This window comes from Rhipicephalus sanguineus, chromosome 6, assembly GCF_013339695.2.
Source record: "Rhipicephalus sanguineus isolate Rsan-2018 chromosome 6, BIME_Rsan_1.4, whole genome shotgun sequence".
NCBI lineage: Eukaryota > Metazoa > Arthropoda > Arachnida > Ixodida > Ixodidae > Rhipicephalus > Rhipicephalus sanguineus.
In genome coordinates this window covers 2,635,157-2,655,124 of record NC_051181.1, presented here as the reverse complement: position 1 = coordinate 2,655,124, position 19,968 = coordinate 2,635,157, and the positions used below count along the sequence as shown (strand labels likewise).

Below are 19,968 nucleotides of genomic sequence, written 5' to 3'. Positions count from 1 at the left end.
TCTCCCTAAAACCCAAGGCTTCATGTAGACTCGTGCCCACACGTATATCTGGGTGAATATCGCCACATTCAATCAGTACATGTTCCATCGTTTCCTTAGTTCCCCCGCAGCATGTACATTGTTCTTCTTCATTACTGAATCCCGCTTTATAACTACGCGTTCTAAGGCAGCCCGACCTTGCTTCAAACAGTAAAGCGCTTCCCCTTGAATTATCATAAAACCTTTCCCTCCTTATTTCATTTTTTCGCTTTCGGTAGTTACTCAGAGCCGGCTTCTTTTCCATCGCTGTCATCCAATAAGACCTCTGCGCCTCTCTGACCTTCCGCTTAATGTTCCTTGTTGCCATATAGCCCGCACTGCTAGCCTTACTGGTGAGCCTACTAGTTCTTTTTCTCCACTGCGTGTGAACGCTTTTTCTATACAAATACCTGAAAACCTTCTCTGCCGATCTATTCTTCTTCATTTTCCTCAGCCTCTCTCCGAATCTCATTTTGCTCTGAGCTTCCCTCACTTCAAAGCCTGTCCATGCCATATCACCCTTTACAGCGTCATTTGTCGTCTTCCCGTGAGCGCCCAACGCGAGGCGGCCCACCGTCCTTTGATTCGCATCCATTCCTGATTGTACCCCTGACTTCATGCACACCACTGACATCCCAAATGTAAGCCGCGGGACCATCACACCCTTCCACAGCCCTGGAAGCACCTCGTACCTATTGTATCCCCATAAAGCACTGTGCTTCATAATTGCAGCATTCCTCTTTCCCTTTGCTACCTATGCTTTCTCTTGTACCTCCATATATCTATCCCCCTCATTTACCCATACTCCGAGGTACTTGTACTCGCTTATCCTCGTTTTTTTTGGCCCTGTATTAAGACCGCATGGTCTTCGTGATCAATGAATACCATCAATCCACATTTTGTTGCACTAAATCCTAGTCCTAGAGCCTCACATTCGCTTCCGCATATATCTGCCAGTCACTGTATATCATCTTGACTGTCCGCAAATAAGACAATATCATCAGCATAAAATAGACCTGGAAGCTTCTGCTCAACCATCGTGCCGACCTGTTTGTGTGACAAATTAAATCCAATGTTGCTACCTTCTAGCGCTTTTTCCATCCTCTCCATGTGATGCATGAATAACAGCGTGGACAAACGACATCCCTGTCTCAGCCCCTTGCTAATTTCAACGCTGTCCTTGCTACTTATTCCTTTCCATTCTATACAAACTGTATTTTGTCGGTATATTTCCCTCAAAAGCTCTATACAGTCGTCAACTATGCCCACTTCTTTCGATATATCCCACAAAATTTCCTGATTAACGCTGTCATACGCCCCGGTGATATCTAGATAAGCTACGTATAAGGGCCTGTTTTCTATTTTCGATATTTCTATACACTGGGTAAGAACAAACAGATTATCGTCTAACCGCCTGTCGATTCGAAATCCATTCTGAAGTTCTCCCAATATAACATTTTGTTCTACTCACGCTTCTATTTTTAATTTTACTGCCTGCATCGCCAACCTGTATAGCACCGATGTAATGGTTAGCAGTCTATACGAGCGAATGTTATCCTTTTCTCCCCTGCCTTTATAGATTAAGCTCATTCTACTTTTTCACCAACTGTCTGGTATTTCTCTCTACTGTAAGCACTTTTCTACGGCTTTCAGCAGTGCTTCTTTGGTGTTATGTCCGAGTTCGTTAATGAGGCTGACGGGAACTCCATCTAAGCCCGGAGTAGCGCGCTTAGGTATTTTTCCTTCGGCCTTCTTCCAATTGACATTCTCTAGTACTACATCTTTGTCGGTTGCACTCCTTTCCGTACATTTACTTAGCGGGGGAATCCCCTGGGCGACCTTGTTAAACGAATCGGCTGTTATCTATCGGATGTAACCTAGCACTTCATACCCTTCCAATTGATTTCCTCCTTCATCTACCATATGTTGTTGCATTGTGACAGACTTGCTACCCAGCGCTTTTAGGTGGCTCCAAAATATCCTAGGCGCGGCCTTATTCTTTTCGCCAATCTCTGTCATCCAGCGTTCACGTTCACCTTCAATTTTTGCCTCGACTAATTTCTGCACAATGGATTTTTGCTCTAAATATATTTCCCATATTTGGTTGACTTCGTCCTGTGGCCGCTTCTCCTTCGCTTCTCCTTTTTTGCCTGCCTGTGCTCCCGTGATGCCTCACGTCGCTTCTCGATCGCCTCCCAGATTTCTTTGATCCATCAACTTTTTGGCTTTCTCTTTCCTTTCCAACAAATAGTTTTCTTCTCGTTTTCCATTTATTTCGTGATTACATGTAACAGCTCACTATACTTCCAGTCTTTGCCTGGTAGTTCGTTTACTTTTTCCTCGACTCTTGCGTCTATATTTGTTATTTGTTTGTCATTTAGATACAAGCTGCCAAACTTTGATTCTATGTTCTTATTTTCAGTTTTATATCCCATTTTTAATAGTATGCGTTTATGATCACTACCCTAGCTGTTAATGCCTTCCTCGTCTATTTTCATCTCTTTTCATATATTCCTTCTGTCATGAGACAATAATCAATGCTCGATTGCCTGTTTCCGACTTCCCACGTGATCTGCCCCTTACACTTAGGCCCCACATTAACATCTCAAGACTATGTTGATCGCAGAGATCTAGCAATAACTTGCGATTGGTGTCTGAATATCCGTCAAGGTCATGAATGTGAGCGTTCATGTCCCCTAGAAGGATTATTTCGGCATCATGACCAAATTCTTTAATATCGGTGCTTATGCATTTCATTATCTCCAGATTCTTTTCTCTGCACTTATTCCCCGTCCACAAGTAAGCTACACCTAGCCACGTTTTGTTTCCACCTACTGTGCCCGAAACCCATATGTGCTCTGAACACGTTTGTTTCACTCTATCCTATTTTGTTCTGCTATGAATTAGCATTCCAACACCCCCACCTCTCCTTTCTGATGTGATTCTGTTACATCCTTCCCAAATATAATTGTCAATATGTGGTGGCTCTTCCAAGCCTCTAAGGTGTGTTTCTGTAACGGCATAAACACCTATCTGTTCCTTGTTTAACTGTCCCTCAATCTCTAACGATTTTGCCTTTTTTCTGTCATCCTGCATGTTTATGTAACTAATTGCAACACGCGCCTTCTCCCTTCTTTTACCTTTTCTCTGGTTTTTCGCTATACAGCCTGTCAAAGAGTCCCCCTGGTTGTTTTCCTCATTACAAGCTACCCTGGGCACCGAAGGGCCCGCGTGCCGCCCAAAAAAGCTACTGCGCGTCCTGCAAGTCGCCAACCCACCTCATGACCAAGCCTCCTATCGAAGTGTATTCCGTCTCTTCGAAAACCACCCCACGTGTGCACCTCTCTGTTTATTTCCACTACCTCGATGCCTTTCTCTCGACTCATCTGCCATATCTCTTTGTTTGCATCGACAACCGCTCTTTGCAGGTTGCCGTCATGCACCGGTACCTCCGGTATTGTGCATACCACTATCTGCACCTGAGGGGAAATGGCGCGCATGTCATCGACCCCTTTCGCCAATGTGGTCGCTAGTTCGGCTGATTCTTCATTCAAGACGTCGTTTAGACCTCCCGCGATTATCACGAGGTTACGTCCACTAGCCTTAGTTGCGACTTTTGCGCTAGCCTGTCTCATCACTGTTCCCAGCCTATGTCCCCGGAACTTACCTATTAGAAGTCGTTTGTTGCCTCTCACCCTTTCCTTGACTGCTTCTGCGCATCTAACTAAATTCGAGTCCCCGGCGATTATCACGTGCTCCGACTTTTCTGCTGGACTGTCCCGCACCTGGCCACTGCCTCGGTTACGAGCGCGTGCCACTGCTGCTGTTTTGTCCCCTCCCCTTCCCAAAACTACTTCGCGGAAGCTGGTTCCCGTGACCCTGGCACCTGTCTTTTCCAAACCTGTTTCCCCCTTCGCGTCTACCACTGTGTGGGTCGATGCCCAGCTGTTCCCGTGTGGCTTGCTTTCTTGTTCACCATGACTACCTTTGCTAACCCCTCCTCGGCTGACTTAAGCCTTTCCCCCACAGCCATCGTTTTTTCCCGCTCTGTCGCCAACGCATTCTCCAGCTCGGCGATTCTTACCATGAGCTCATTCTGGGCAGCATCATTATTTCCATTTTCGCCTCTAACTCGCATTGCTTACACTTGGCGTCAGCTCCCTAAAAAAGGTACCAAGCGCCATCTTCTACAAAAATAAAAGATAGTCATTATAGTACACCTACTTCCATACAGACGGGGCCACCGGTCAAATTAACGGACGCGACATCCGCGTGGGAACACACTTTGGGCACGGTGGCACTTCAGGCATGCGGACGTCTGATAACCCGTTCGTCTTCCTTGTGCAGGTGAGGAAGAAATACGGAAAATGTATACGCTCTGACGATCCTTTTTTGCTTGTGCTACCGTGCCCACGGTTTTCTTGTATGCCATGTTGTGTTAGGATGTTTTTGGCAAAATTACTGCTCTTAGGGGGAGACATCGAGACTAACCCGGGACCTGCGCAAGATCAAATCGCAAGTGCATTAAAAGAAATCGCCGCGGATATTAAGTTTATCAAGGAAAAGCGGCTTGTCGATATTGATAATAAGCTAGACGCTTTATCAAGACTCGAAGAGAAGGTTAGTCTCTGTCAGGATGAGCTTGTCAGCATGAAACGCGCATATGAATTGCTGGAAAGGAAGGTCGACGACCTAGAAAACAGAAGTAGGCGATCGAACTTAATTGTTTATGGTCTACCTGAAGTTGACGGAGAGACAAGTGAAAGTCTTGAACAAGCAGTCAATAAGACTATTGTTCAGGACACCCTCGGCCTAGAACGAGTTTCTATCGAACGAATACACCGCCTAGGACGAGCGGAACGGAACAAAAGTAGACCAGTCATTTTCAAGTTGCTAGACTTTAGGCAGAAATCATCCATACTTAAAAGCGGATACAAACTGAAAAACACCAGCTTCTCAGTCGGAGAAGACTTTTCGCCTAGGATCCGAGACATCAGGCGCAAGCTATGGAACAGCGCCAAAGAAAATCGAGAAAAGAAGGAGAAGGTGTCGTTCCATAGCGTGGCCTGTTCCATAGCGTGGCCTCATGGTTCTAGTGAAAAACTGCATAGACGCTCAAATAATACCAAAATTTTCTTATGTCCATGCTGACATTGAGTGCCTAACTTTGACTTCACGTAATTACGTTTATGCTGTCATGTATAGACCACCCGATTCATCTTTCAATACTTTTATTAGTAGCCTTGAAGAATTATTAAATTATGTAAATGACAACAATTTAAAACTTATTCTCGGCGGTGACCTTAATATCAACATACTGGAGTCGTCTGCTGTCGCAATTACGTTTGTGTCTACGGTCGAGTCGAGTGGCTACGATATAGTAACGGAAGCTCCCACACGTATCACACCTACCTCGGAAACGTTAATCGATCTATTTATTACGAACGTAAACAAAGATAACGTTGAGACTGGTGTAATATGTTGTGACATTAGCGACCACTTTGCACTCTACTTTGTTACGGACAGTGCAATAAAAAAACCACAAGCACTGCCCGCTAGAACAGTTCAAAATATCACACCTCACACTTTAACAGCATTCAACACAAGCCTTTCCCAAACAGACTGGAGTGCGGTATACCTTTCAGAAACAGCAGATTTAGCCTATGAAACATTCATGATTATATTTAAAAAAGTCTATTTTAGACACTTTAAAGAAAAAGTTCTACAGAAATGCCGTAAAAGTCGCAAACCATGGATCAATCGCGAGTGTTTAAAAATGATCGAAAAGAAATCAAAGCTATTCAGAAGGTTTTTAAAAACTAAGGATACGTCAGACTTAAAAGCGTTTAAAGAATACCGCAATAAGGTGAATGCCTTCATCAAGAAAGAAAAAAGAAATTACTTAAATCAACAATTCCATGCAGACAACTGCAAAGGGAGTGCAGAACTGTGGAGGAAACTTAACGTTTTGCTTCACAGGACACGGATTTCTCCTGGGGTTAATCAAATAAATATAGATGGTCGAGCGGTTACAGATTTAGAGCTTGCAGAAAGATTTAATGATTTTCTTATAAACGTTGTACAGCCGACGCAAACAGCGCAGACAAATATAACTGACGCAATGACAATACAGACAAAGAACATCTTTCTTGGACCAACCGATGATCAAGAAATAGTTTCAATTTTTTCCGCGCTAAAACAGAGCAGCGCTCGTGACATAGACGGTATTCAGATTTCCCCGATCAAACATGCAATCGATATTATAGCTCCCGTGCTCTCTCACATTTATAACTTGTGTCTATCACAGGCTGTTTCCCCAAACAAATGCAAACGTCCGTTGTCACCGTGTTATATAAGAAAGGAGACAAAAATGATCTTACGAACTATCGGCCAATTTCTATATTACCCATATTTTCAAAGGGCTTGGAGAAAATTATTTTTAAAAGACTCATGAATTTTTGTATGAAGTTTCACATAATATCTCTATCTCAACATGGTTTTATGAAGGGTAGGTCGACGGAGACTGCTTTACTAGCTCAGAAAGAAATAATCCTTAAATCGTTTGAAAATAAAGAAATTTGCATTGGTGTTTTCATAGATTTTACTAAGGCCTTCGACCGTCTCTGTCATCATACTTTATTTAAAAAATTAAAAATGTATGGTATTCGCGGCATTCCACTTTCCCTCTTGAAATCTTATTTTAAGCACCGCATGCAATGTGTAAAAATTAACGATTCATTTTCCTCTCTCCAGGCAATAACCACAGGGGTTCCGCAAGGTAGCATTTTAGGACCGCTGCTTTTTAACCTATACATAAATGACATTGTCAAGATCAGTGATAAACCTAAATACATAATATACGCGGATGACACTAGCATTTTCTTTACAGGTAACGACATGACTGCCATGACCACACTTATAAACACTACGTTGGAAAGCTTAAACGCATGGAGTGAACGAAATTCATTACTCATTAATGCAACAAAAACAAAAGCTGTAGTTTTTCATTCGCGGAGACAGATTTTCTTAGGCAATAGATTACGTATAGGTAGCGCGGCTATTGAAATTGTAGAAACCGTTAAAACTTTAGGAGTGCTTTTTAATTGCACAATGTCGTGGGATCCTCAGATTAATAATCTAATTACCAACCTATCAAAATGTGTGGGCATACTTGCACGAATGCGTCATTTTCTTCCAGTTTCTGTTAAGCTAACACTTTATAACAGCTTGTTTTTGTCGCATGTAAATTATTGTCTTTTGGTATGGGGAAGTACGACAGCAACTAACATAAGTAAAATATACAGACTACAAAAAAAAAGCGATCAGGTTTATAGCAAATGTGGACTACTATGCACACACTGACGAACTGTTTCAGCGCTACAATATTGTGCCAATTCACAAACTTTACGAGTATTCCCTAGCAATAAGATATAAGCAATCTCTTTTTCATAACAATCGTGCCTTCTTAGATATCTTTGTACTGGAAACACATGCTATTCCGTACCCTACTCGTCACCAACAACACTGGAACCTTCCATTCTGTAGAACAAATTTTGGGCGACAAATGTTGTGTTTTACTGTTCCTTTGTTATTAAATAAATTACTACAGGCAAAAATAATCCTGGAAAATTGCAGCACACGTGACATTAGGGAAGTGCTTTTACCGTGAAAATCGAGAAAATGGTGGTTCAGGCATTACTCGAACTGTCTATATATATGTGTATATGTGTGTGTATATGTGTATATATATATATGCGTATATGTATATGCAATTTCTATGCATAGCATTGTTGTCATATATATAGTATTATGTATTCCGTCACATTTTGCATTGTACTTCGGAATTTGTGCAGTAAGAAACTGCTTACGTATATTAGTCTCTGTACATAGCATTACTGTACGTGCATCTTTACCACTTGTACTGCGCCAAACATTTCATGGTCTATGTTCATTGCCTATATGTTCATGGTCTATATTCACCCATGTCCTCGTTGCTTGCCATGTATTAGGGAGGCTCGGGTTCTCCTCAAGTGACAAACGTCACTTTTCTCCCGAGCCTGCCCTCATCCTTGAGATGAAATAAAATTGAATTGAATTGAATTGAAATTGGTGTTTGACAAATTATTCATTAATAACCAAGCCTTTATCTGGGATGAAGAAAAGAACGACAAGGTTCGCATCCAAAAAAAGGACGAGGCACCATCAAGGCCGCAAACTCGCCAAGCTCGTCTACACGCAAAACCGAAGCCCTGACTATATTGAATGTTAACGCAAGAAGTGTTCTAAACAAAATAGATGCTCTCGAAAATCTTCTACTAGAACACAGCCCTGACATAGTAGGTGTCACAGAAACATGGCTTTCTTCCGAGATATTCGATAGTGAAGTTGTTCCTCCAAATTATTCCGTTATCCGAAAGGATAGACCTTCTCGTGGCGGGGGCGTCGCTCTACTCATAAAGAAATGTCATTCATATGTGTCGCTTCCAGCTGTAACAGATGCTGAAGCAATTTTCTGCCGGATTCTTTGCGATAGCACTCCTATATTCGTTGGATGCGTTTATCGAAGCCCGTCATCCGGACACGAATGCATAACTGCAGTTCATGACTTCATGCAGTGTCATGTTCGCAACTCTCGTATCCTGCTTATGGGAGATTTTAATCTCCCAGACATTGACTGGACTACGCTAAACCACACATCATCTACCTCAGACGCCCTTATAAACCTAATGTTGAACTTTAGCCTTCAGCAAATCGTGTTATCTCCAACCCGCTTGCACAACACTGCCGAGAACATATTAGATCTGATACTGATTAGTCAGCATTTCCCGGAAGATCGTGCTCGAACTGATGTAGTTGACGGCATATCAGACCATCACATAGTCATATGCTTGCTGCCGCTTGGTTCTAGTATTGCTTGTGAGCAGCGTGGATCAACTGTGATTGATTTCAAAAGAGCTGACGATAACAGCGTATTAACCTATCTCGCGCATGAGTTCGAAAACTTTTTGCAGCTAGCTTTTGACACATCCAGTGATACTAATCGACTTTGGCTAAGTTTCAAATCTACTGTTATGTACTGCGTCACTAACTTCATACCAAAGAAACACAAGAAAGCGCCAAGGAATAATCCTTGGATAACACGTGAGGTTATCCAGGCAAAGCGTAGATTAAAAAGGTTGCGTGTGGCTGCGAAAAATCATAAGTGTAAAGCATCCATTCAGCAGAAGCTGCAATGCGCAAAATCAGCGTTTAAGCAAAAAACGAAAAGTGCCAGACAATATTACTTTAGTGTTACCCTTACAAGCTTTATTAAAAGCAATCCAAACAAATTTTGGAGATACCTTCGCAGCAGCAATAATACACAGTCGCACACGGCTCCAGAGGAAAGAACGGAAAAGGCTAACGAATACAACAATTTTTTCCAATCAGTGTTCACGACCGATAATGGTATCATTCCTCCAGTATTATCCCTCGATTCGCCAATCATCGATCACCTCGAAGTCACAGATGAAGGAATACTGAACTTGCTTCTTAACTTAGATCCTAAAAAATCGAGTGGTCCAGACAATATTCCTAACGAGTTTCTTAAAAGGTACGCGGAATGGTGTAGCAAGTTTCTTGGGCTAATCTTTCGAAAATCGCTTACCACATCCCAGCTTCCAGATGACTGGAAGATTGCAAAAATAATACCTATTCATAAATCAGGAGAACAGTCATTGGTGTCAAATTACCGGCCGATATCTCTCACTAGCATTTCATGTAAGCTACTAGAGCATATCATCCTGAAACACATAACTATTTTTCTCGAGAAAATAAAATTTTTGTCTCCTAACCAACACGGGTTTCGTAGTGGCCTGTCCACTGTTACGCAGCTAACGGAGGTAGTTCATGATCTAGCTTTCACCATAAATAATCGCGGCCAAACAGACATGATCTTACTTGATTTATCTAAAGCTTTCGATTGCGTATGTCACAGCAAATTACTAATAAAATTGAAAAGTGCCATAGGAGAGGGGTTATTGTTCTCTTGGATAGAAAGCTTTCTTACAAATCGCTCACAGTTCGTGCTGTATGAAGGTCACATATCAAACATAGTCCCCGTAACTTCTGGGGTCCCTCAAGGTTCCGTCTTGGGACCACTATTATTTTTAATTTTCATAAACGACCTCGCGTCAGACATTGACTGTAATATCAAGCTGTTTGCAGACGACTGCATTATTTATAAGGAAGTAACCAGCTTCACAGACCACATTAACCTCAATGAGTGTCTGACTAAGCTAGCGGATTGGTGCGCTAAGTGGCAAATGTCCATTATTGTAAAAAAATCCGCAGCTATGATGGTAACACGTAAGCAGAATCCATCACAATTCATTTACACCATTCATAGTGCACCACTGACTAATGTTGTGCAGCATAAGTACTTAGGCATTACATTAACATCTGACCTGAGATGGGATACACACATAGCTAACGTCACTGCGGCCGCACTTCGTAAACTTTTCTACCTAAAAAGAAGACTTAGAACTGCACCAGCGCCCGCAAAACTCTTGGCTTACACCATGTTCGTAAGACCAGTATTAGAATACGCCAACGTAGTTTGGTTTCCTTATTCAATAAGTAGTATTAGTAAATTAGAGGCAGTACAACGCAAAGCCATACGGTTCGTACACAACAAGTTCAAACGTACAGATTCTCCCTCTAACCTTCTGGCTTCATCTGGCATTGATAAACTAGCTACTAGGGCAAAAGAGGCGCGCCTGAGGTTCTTGTACCAGTTGTTACATGGCCACTACAAGGTAGATGTCTCTAAGTACGTCACATTTTCACAGTCGCGCCCTACCCGTCATAAGCACAAATACAGTCTGAAAGAATATTCCTCAAAGAGCGACGTTTTTGGAAAATCGTTTTTCCCACTAACAATACGCGAATGGAATAAACTGAAGGCAAACGCTACTAATGCCGACACATTATCCGCATTCAACGCAGTGTTAGAAACAATGCGTAACCTACAATAGTGTGTCAATGCTTCGCATACTTTGTTATTTTCCTCTTTCCTTTTCTTTCTTTCTTTTTTTTTTTTTGCACAGTGCACTGTGGCAGGCCAGACAGTACTTGGCCAGGCTTAACTTTTCGCCTCCGTCTGGTAAAATGAAGGGATAAAAAAAAAAAAAATAATTCATTCAATCCATCGCTCAAATACCTGGCTTCGTATGCGCAAGTCAGCAGTTTCCTGAGTTTGTTGCTAGAAAACTGCGCATATTGTTGATTCTGTCACCGCCATTTGTCCTGCTCTCTGATATGCATACCGAAAAATTTGGCGCGTTTCAAATTGATGCCTCTCGTTTCAGTCTCTTCTTTTTTCCTAGCGCAAATAAAATGCGGAATGGTTTGCCGGACACACTTGTAGATAGTGATGGTTGTGCCGATATTAAAGATGCGCTACACACCTATATATTTTTATAACAGTGTACAGCAAATTTTGGTACGAATGTCGCCTTGTTTTTCAGTGTAGAAAATTTATTGTTCCTTATATTTCGTTGTTGTTTACCAACAGTGTAAGTGAACCCGTATGTTACTTGGAATGTTATTGTGTGGTCGTTATGAATGAATACAATGTACAATATGCCCTCTGTAATGACTCCATGACTGGGGTCGACAGTATTGAAAATAAATAAAATAAATAAAAATAAAGTGCGCTCTGTCATGATTGGCTGAGGGCGCCCGTACCTTCCGCAACGCTGCCAACAGCTTGTGAAACGGAGTATAAGCACGCGATTAGAGTGTACTAGAATATTTTGAGTGGCGCAACCGGCTGCCGTGGAGCGGCCCATTTTGTGTAGAAAATGGCAGCGGCGCTGCAGTCGACTACTTTTGAAAGGGTCCCCCGGCATTGCAGGCGCCTGCTTGCCGGTGCGTTTCAGAGCCGGTGAGATAAAACAAAAAAATCAGGGGCGTAGCCAAGGGGGGGGTTGGGGGGGTTCAAACCCCCCCCCCCCCCCGAAATTTTTCAGTTTTGCTTGCGCATATAGGCACGCACACATACAAACGCACGCGCGAACAAACATAAAGTATGGTTGAACCCCCCCCCCCCCCGAAAAAAATTTCTGGCTACGCCCCTGAAAAAAATCACAGCATATCCACGGAGTGAATGATGATGAGTGGGCGAAGCTGCGGAGGTTCATCGGTAAACCGTGAATCTTCCGTGAATTCTGCCCAGTACATCATTACCGACGTGAGATCGGGCGCGTTTATACTAAAGGTTCGATGAGAGTTATGACGACTTGCAGCTCACTTTATTTTACATGTACGCTGTGAATTTTCATTGTTTAATCACGCACAGGAGAAATCGCACACACACACTACCTTGGAGGTCAAAATCCAGTGCCTATATATACGGGGTGGTCAGTGAACGGTTGTGCAGCGCGAGCGGTCGGTTTTTTCAATCAAGACGCTGCCGCGACGCTGCCTCGCGACGCTGCCTGCATCGGCGCCGCTGCGCCGCGAGGCAAGATGGGGGGGGGGACCGTAGGAGAGGAGAAACATCTGGCGTCTTTCGTTAAGCAGCTGGCGTCTTTTTGTTTTGCTTTAGAAACATCTGGCGTCTTTGCGTTTTGCTTTTAGAAAACATCTGGCGTCTTTCGTTGGTTTATTTCATCAATCAACGGAGTTTTGAACAAAATTTTTATTGTTTAATCACGCACAGGAGAAATCTGGCTGCTACTGGGAAACAATGGCTGCTAATGGGAATGAGAGACAGAAGAAGTCGGCTTTTAGCTAACACTTACACTTCTACTTCTACTAACGTTTCCTACTGGAACATGCCAATGGCTGCTAATGGGGAATGAGAGACAGAAGAATTCGGCTTTTAGTTAACGCGCACGCTGCGAATTTTTTAAGTGCGAATGCACTTTATAAGCGACCCTGAATCCGCCGTCCCATAGCAACGGCGCGAGGAGCGGAGAGGAGCGTCTGTAGCAACGGCGCAGCGACGTCACGCCCCACGTGACTGCGCGCGCTCCGCCCTCCGCTCCGTGGCTGCGCGCGCCCCGCGCATTGCCTGTGGTGATGAAGGCCGGCGGCGAGACGCCGAACGAAAGCGTGCGAAGCGAGCCGAGCACCCCGAAGCCGATCTGACGCGGGAACGCGCGATGCGCGAGCGAGCGCGGGCCCTCGAATTCGATCGGCCGGACGCGCGCTTCAAGCGAGACTTCCTGGACCGCAGCTTCGGATATAGCTGCGCGGTGTGCGATCGACTGTAGTTCGACAACAACCTGAGCCCCATCTCGGTAAAGTCCCTTGATATAGAGAAAGTAGCGACACTCTCCTCCATATCCTCTCCCAAGTGTCCAACCCTCCTCTCCCAAGTGTCCAAACCGTATCTATCTCCTCTCCCAAACGACCACCGTGCGGGCGCCGGCCCTATAACCCGGCACGCGCCACTTCCTATCAAGAATGCTATGTCACGCAGATAACGCGCGCGTTTCCCAGGCAACGGCCCGTGAAGCGGGGAGGTGGAAGGCGGGAGAGGAGGGTGCTCGGCGTGGCGGCTCGGTTAAAAGAAGGACGGTACTTTCCCAAAAATATCCAGGGACTTTACATCTCGGGCGTGCGCAACGCCGCCTGGCGCGTGCTCTCTCGCGGCCGTCTCCTTCGCTCGGCTCTACAGTTTAGTCGCGCGCGCCCCCTCATAGCATCACCCCGTGCTTCGCACTTCCTCATACTCCCCTTCGGGGAAATGCGGGTTTTTATTGTTCAACAACGCACAGGAGAAATTTCCCACCGGCACCACCTTGGAGGTCAAGATCTGGTACTAGCGTTAAGACTGGTTACGCACTACGACGGGGACAAACGGGTGCCGCTTTAGGGAGCTTCGCCCCTAAAAGAACGTAGAAATGGACGCTCCATCGCAACTGAACTACATTAACGTGCCGGCTATAACAAATATGCGCCGTGCGAGCCCCTGGCAGACTGGAATTTTTTGTTTTTTTTGGAGCGACGCTTCTTACGCCGGCACCCCGCCGTCGAAGCTCTAGATGCGGTGCCGGCGCAAAAATACAAGTGAAACGCCGCGCGCGGCACAAGAAAAAAGACAAACACGGCGCGCGGCGCGCAACAAACAAGGCGCGCAGCCCAAATAAACCGTTTCAGAACTTAGTACATGGTCGGTCGCGTTCGATGTCTACGGAGCTTCGCTCATCGGTTGTATTCGTACACAGAACTGTTGATTTTTTTTTTATTTTTCATTTTTCTTTTTTTTTACGACGCGCAAGATGATTGTACATTGTCGTGCTGTGGTGAAGCGCGACAATAATGCAGTTCTAGAAAACGCTGTTGTTAGCCTGCCGTTTCTTGAAATTTGCTCTAAGCATATAGCTTCAACTTGCACGCAACGTATACACCGTTAAGCTCAGGGAATTCACGCACTGCCCACGACGTCAATGTAACGGCGAATTTGTGCAGGTCGTCAACGGAGGCGGCTTGAACGTCAATACAGTGGCAAGGCGGGCTTGTCGGTACGTACACATAGTTATTCTAAAACAGCGCACAAACGGGACATGTGTGTCCCGTTTGTGCGGTAGTGTGGTACCTTTCATGTCCCGCTTGTGCGCTGTTTTAAAATAACTAGGAGGTGGCTTGCTCAGAAGCAAAGCCCACGACCACACCCCCCTTTCACCGCCTTCGTTCGCAGTAGCGACTGTTGAACATTCGTCGGGTGACGTCGTTTCCTTTCACTGTGATCGTCAGACGCAAGCTGGCGCCGTTTTGTCTGAGGCCGCGGTGCCGGTGTTTCCTTGGAGAGATATGACTGTGCATTCGGTAAAATTGCCGGCACCGCGTCAGGTCGAATAGACGGCTTTCCTCTGGGCACTCGAACTTCCGCTCCGTTAGTTACATGCACGTATAATCTCTCTTGATGAAGTGAGGCTCAAATTCACACACAGCGCAATCGGCACCTAGGGGCTTGTCAAGTTGGCAGAAATTTCTTTCCCACACACAATTTGTCGTTCTTTATCATCGGGAGTATGGTGCCTCGAAGGACGCTTTCTCCGCGCTTCGAGACACACTAATTTGGAGCTTTAAAAAGCGATATCTTGCGGCCTTGGTTCATGCGGGCGTACACAGTCTTGCATCCGAGCGTGTAGCAGTGATTTAAACGCTGTTCTTTTTTTTTGTCACTGATGCGCGGCGCAACTCACAGACACGAACGCAAGCGAGTCGGCACATGCCAACTTTCCTCGGAGCGGCCGGGCAAGAGGGTAGACGCGCGCGTTCCTTCATTTACGCGTGTCGCGTCCCCGGCCGTCTTCAAGATAATGCGACGCCAGCGCCGCCGCTACTTTCTTCAAAAGACGGGACACCGGTTTGCATGGTGCGCCGGCTTTGTTTGCGCCACTCAAAATATTCTAGTACACTCTAACGCGATGCTCGATTGAAAAATGCCGCAAATGCGTTCGTGACGCCATGCGCGTTCTTGTGGCCGTTTTTCTTAACGCTGTTTTCGCGCGCTCCACATTATCTTCGTGTCATGACCGCCGATGTGTGAGCTCGAAGCAAACTCGTGTTCACGAGAAGCTCGGGACATCCAGCATAACACCACAGGAGGGCCAGTTTTAACGCGATAGCGTTAGAGAGCTCGTGTCGCAAAAATTCCGGTGTCGGCGTCGGTGTCGGCCCCGTTGGTTGTGAGCGAACAATCGTCCGTAACCGAAAAATCGAGAAAAAAAGCAAATAAATTAAAAACTAGAACCTTCGGTCCCATTGAGGATCGAACCCAGGCCGTTCGCGTGGCAAGCAGGTGTCCTACCACAAAGCCACGATGTTACTTGTAGCTGCTTCGGAAAAAAAAAAAACGCTACATAAATGCCACGTAGTGGAAGGAGCCTCCTTAACGTATTTTGTTCGGCAGGTGTCGCGACGAAAACGAGCGCATTCGGCGATTTCTAGGCGCATTTTCGAGGCCATCAAACTACGTCGAAAAAGGCCGGGATAGTGCAGCCATCGCCGCTAAAAACACACACGAGCTTTCAAAAAGCTCTAAAAATGGACAACTATTTCCATCTAGCGGAAAACATATCAAGCCTGGGCTTGATATGGGCTTTCTAGAGGAGGCGTTGATCAAGCAAACAGCAAACGCTAGATAATGTGCTGCCATCTGTGAGGTATTGTGAGAAATATGTCTCGACTTTTAATGGCCTCCGAGATGGCAAGCGCGCGGCGTATATCTTGGAGGCCATGCGACTGTTGCTTTAGATCAAAAACCTGTACCATTCGCGCGCGCGCGCGCTCGTGTGTGTGTAACAATACACATTAATAAGTATGCACTTAGCGGTTGAAGTGCGCACTAGGGGAAACTTAAGGGTCCCCCAATATTTGCTAGCACCATCTGTCCGCAGTCTTTGAATTGCCTGATGCTCGGCTGCGGCACCTCGCAGTTGGATTCTCTCCAAGGCCTTCCTTGCTTTCCCTGTCGTCCCTGGTGGGATATCCGATTCCACTGGGCTACTACCTATTGCGTTAGGGCCCTGGTTATTCCGGCTACTTTACAGATTTCTGTAGAACACCTTAGCTAACTTAGCTGTCTTGATATTTGTAGTGTCGTTGCTTTTCTGGCTCTTAGTGCATGCATCTGGTATTCGCCTGTGCCCTGATTTCTCTTAACTGCTTTTAGGCCTCATTCTTTCCTTAGAACACGTTCAATGGTCTCCATATTAAACCTTATCCATATCCCCATGGATGTCTGAGACATTCTTGGGTTCTAGACGTCTACTGTTGCTGTGGCATCCTCTACGAGCAATGACGTTTTGCTGTGAAGCACATCCTGTGCGTGCACATTGTGGACGCCACTTTACCTACCGCTCGATAATACGGTTGTAGTTGTCGCTCCAGACAGTCAGGCAGTCCTCCTGTCCAGGCGGAATATGGCCGATGATGTGCACCTGCGCCGAGGATAGCAACTGCTTAGTGGTATATACAAAACTTGACATGTGTGGTTAATTACGACAATTTTATATGGTGGTCCGACAGAACGGGACGAACAGAAATTGGCAAGAGTCATTTCGTGTTACTAATGGATATATCGTGGCCGAGAAACTGAACCTATGATAAGTAAAATGAGTACAGTAACATATGCTAAGAAATGTGAGGAATAGTCCGGTGTTGGGCATGTTGGTACATAGCTTGGGAAATCGACGAACCCAGCTGTAAGGAAATGACACAAAAGTGGTGTGTGTTAGGCACGATTAGTGACTGGAAGGAATCGAAGGCGCCGAGAAAAAATGCAACCCGAAACTGAAGACGACGAGCGGAGGGCAGGTGGCACGAAGGCGACAACAAAACAGGAACAAGAAGAGAAGAAACAATTCGGCAGATCTCACGTACCATGGGAATTGGTGTTATGCGAAGCATGCGCGGGACGGTTACTGTGGCGTAATTTTTCACATTGAGCGAAACGTTACGAAATGACGGTAGAGAAATGTGGAAGTGGTATACGCACACTCGTATGTTGAATATTTGAATATGTATTCATAACCAGTTGTTTACATTTGCGTAACGATGCCAACAGCAACACGGGTGTTACTACCACCAGACGCGGTAAGCTGATTTTTGTAATCCATGTGGTCCACGTTGCGGACCACGTGGACGAGTGAATGACAGTTGACCGTCTTCCAGGAGTGTTCTGTCTTCAGCTCCCTCACTTTCCTTGCGTCGGTCGCTGTGGTGTAGTGGTTACGGCGCTCGGCTGCTGACCCGAACGTCGCACGTTCGATCCCGGTCGCAGCGGTCACATTTCGATGGAGCCAAAATGCTGCATGCCCGTGTACTGTGCGATCTCGGTGCACGTTAAAGAACGCCAGATGGTCAAAATTTCCAGAGCCCTTCGCTATGGCGTCTCTCATAATCATATCGTGGCTTTGGGACATAAAACCCCCACAATTATTAGTTTATCACTTTCCTTGCGTGTCAATGTGTGTTCGCCGTTACTGTGTTGGTTGAAACTCTGTATCACCTGAGGCACATACCCGCCTAACATGAGCTCTGATATGCGGGTATGTGCCACACGTGACTGAGTGAAAGGGTTTGATGACGTACGCGACACGTATTAAATGCGAAGCATTTCTTAGCGAACCTCAGGTACTTAGGCCGTTTCTATCTACGTGTCTATCTATCTATCTATCTAGCCGCCTACGTCTGGGCGCTGTCCTGGTCGTCTCCATAACTTCTAATATACCAAAACTGGCATAGCAGGGGATCAGTGTATGACGAATACGATTCACTGGTCATGATATGAATAACGCAAAATACCTGTCGCGTACGTCATGAAACCCTTTCTCTCAGTCACGTGTGGCACATACCCGTAAACCAGAGTTAATGTTATGCGGGTATGTGCCACAGGTGATACAGAGTCTCAACGAACACAGTAACCGCGAACACACAGATTGAGACGCAAGGAAAGGGATAATAATTATAATTGTTGGGGTTTTATGTCCGATAACCACGATCCGATAAGAGAGACGCCGTAGCGAAGGGCTCCGGAAATTTTGACCATCGGGTATTCTTTAACGTGTACCGAGATCGCACAGAACACAGACATCTAGCATTTTTCTTCCATCAAAATGCCACCGCCGCGGCCGGGAGCGAACCCGCGACCTTCGGGTAAACAGTCGAGCACCGTAACCGCTACACCACCGCGGCGGACGCAAGGAAAGTGAGGAAACTGAAGACAGAACACCCCTGGAAGACGCTCAACTACCATCCACTCGTCCACGGGTCCGCAACGTGGACCACGTGGATTACGCAAAAACCGGCGTCAATGCTTCCTACAATAAATCTGCTGAGAGCACGAAGCCTCTCATCATTATCGGTGACTTCAACATTGATTTATCAAGACCCAAAAGCGCTTGGTCCTTATACTGCGTGAAAGACGGATTGGGTGTGGAGAGGGCATCAAAAGACTTCGCTGCCGCGTCCACAACAGGTGGCATCGTAAATCATTTCATCGTAAGAGACATCCGAGATTTCCACCAGCTGCACTGTACCTCACACTTCACTACACTTACGCTCCTCATAACCGCGATCACGAACGCATCCGATCAAGAAGTCCGGTCCAGCTGCTGGTGCTCACTGATCACGCTGATGACGACCTTGTTCAAGAACTGTCAAGAACCCCTTCTACACATAAGCACGGGTTCGTGAAACGTGTGTGCGTTCTCCGTCATAACGGACAAGTATAAGCATTACAACTGTAACTGTGACTGTAATGCACTTGCAGTGCGCCTGCACGTGCCACTCGGCGGCTGTATATATATCTAGGGAAACATTCCTGAATGAAGCTTAGTTGCAAGTAACTTCTGTCCTGTGCATCTGTGTTCCTTCTTTGTCCTGCTCGGACTCGCGTTATCCAGTATGGAAGAATATAAGCACTACATATCAGCTTACCGCGCCTGGGGTTCGTAACACCCATGTTGCTGTTGCCATCGTTACGCAACTGTAAACAACGGGTTATATAATAGATATGCGACTCTTCAACATATGAGTGTGCGTATACCATTTCCGTATTTCTCTAGCGTCATTCCGTAACGTTTCGCTCAATGTGAAAAGTTGCGCCACAGTCACCATCCCGCGCATGCTTCGCATAACATCGATTCCCACGGTACGTGGGATCTGCCAAATTTTTTTGCGTTCTTCATGTCGTGACCAGTGAATCGTGTTCGCCAAACACTGATCCCTGGCTATGCAAATTTTGGTGTATTAAAGGTTATGGAGACGACCAGGAGAGCACACAGACGTAGGCGGCTAGATAGATAGGTACGTAGATAGAAACGGCCAAAGTGCCTGAGGTTCGCTAAGAAATGCTTCGCATTTAAAAGAAGGAACGTGCGGAGGTCAGTTGCCGCAGCAGGGGAAGAAGAAGCACGGCTGTGTGCCGGTTGGCTGTCACGCCGCAGTTCC

The 19,968-nt window shown here is 45.6% G+C and overlaps 1 protein-coding gene across 1 annotated transcript in view; it reads right to left on the bottom strand.

Moving 5' to 3' along the window:
- Window positions 1–19,968, bottom strand: part of LOC119395570 (sphingomyelin phosphodiesterase) — a 661,730-nt gene that overhangs the window by 162,346 nt on the left and 479,416 nt on the right. The window contains exon 9 of the mRNA XM_037662549.2: window positions 16,873–16,955. Within this exon, the coding sequence (XP_037518477.2) occupies window positions 16,873–16,955 (83 nt within the window). The remainder of the gene's footprint in view (window positions 1–16,872; window positions 16,956–19,968) is intronic.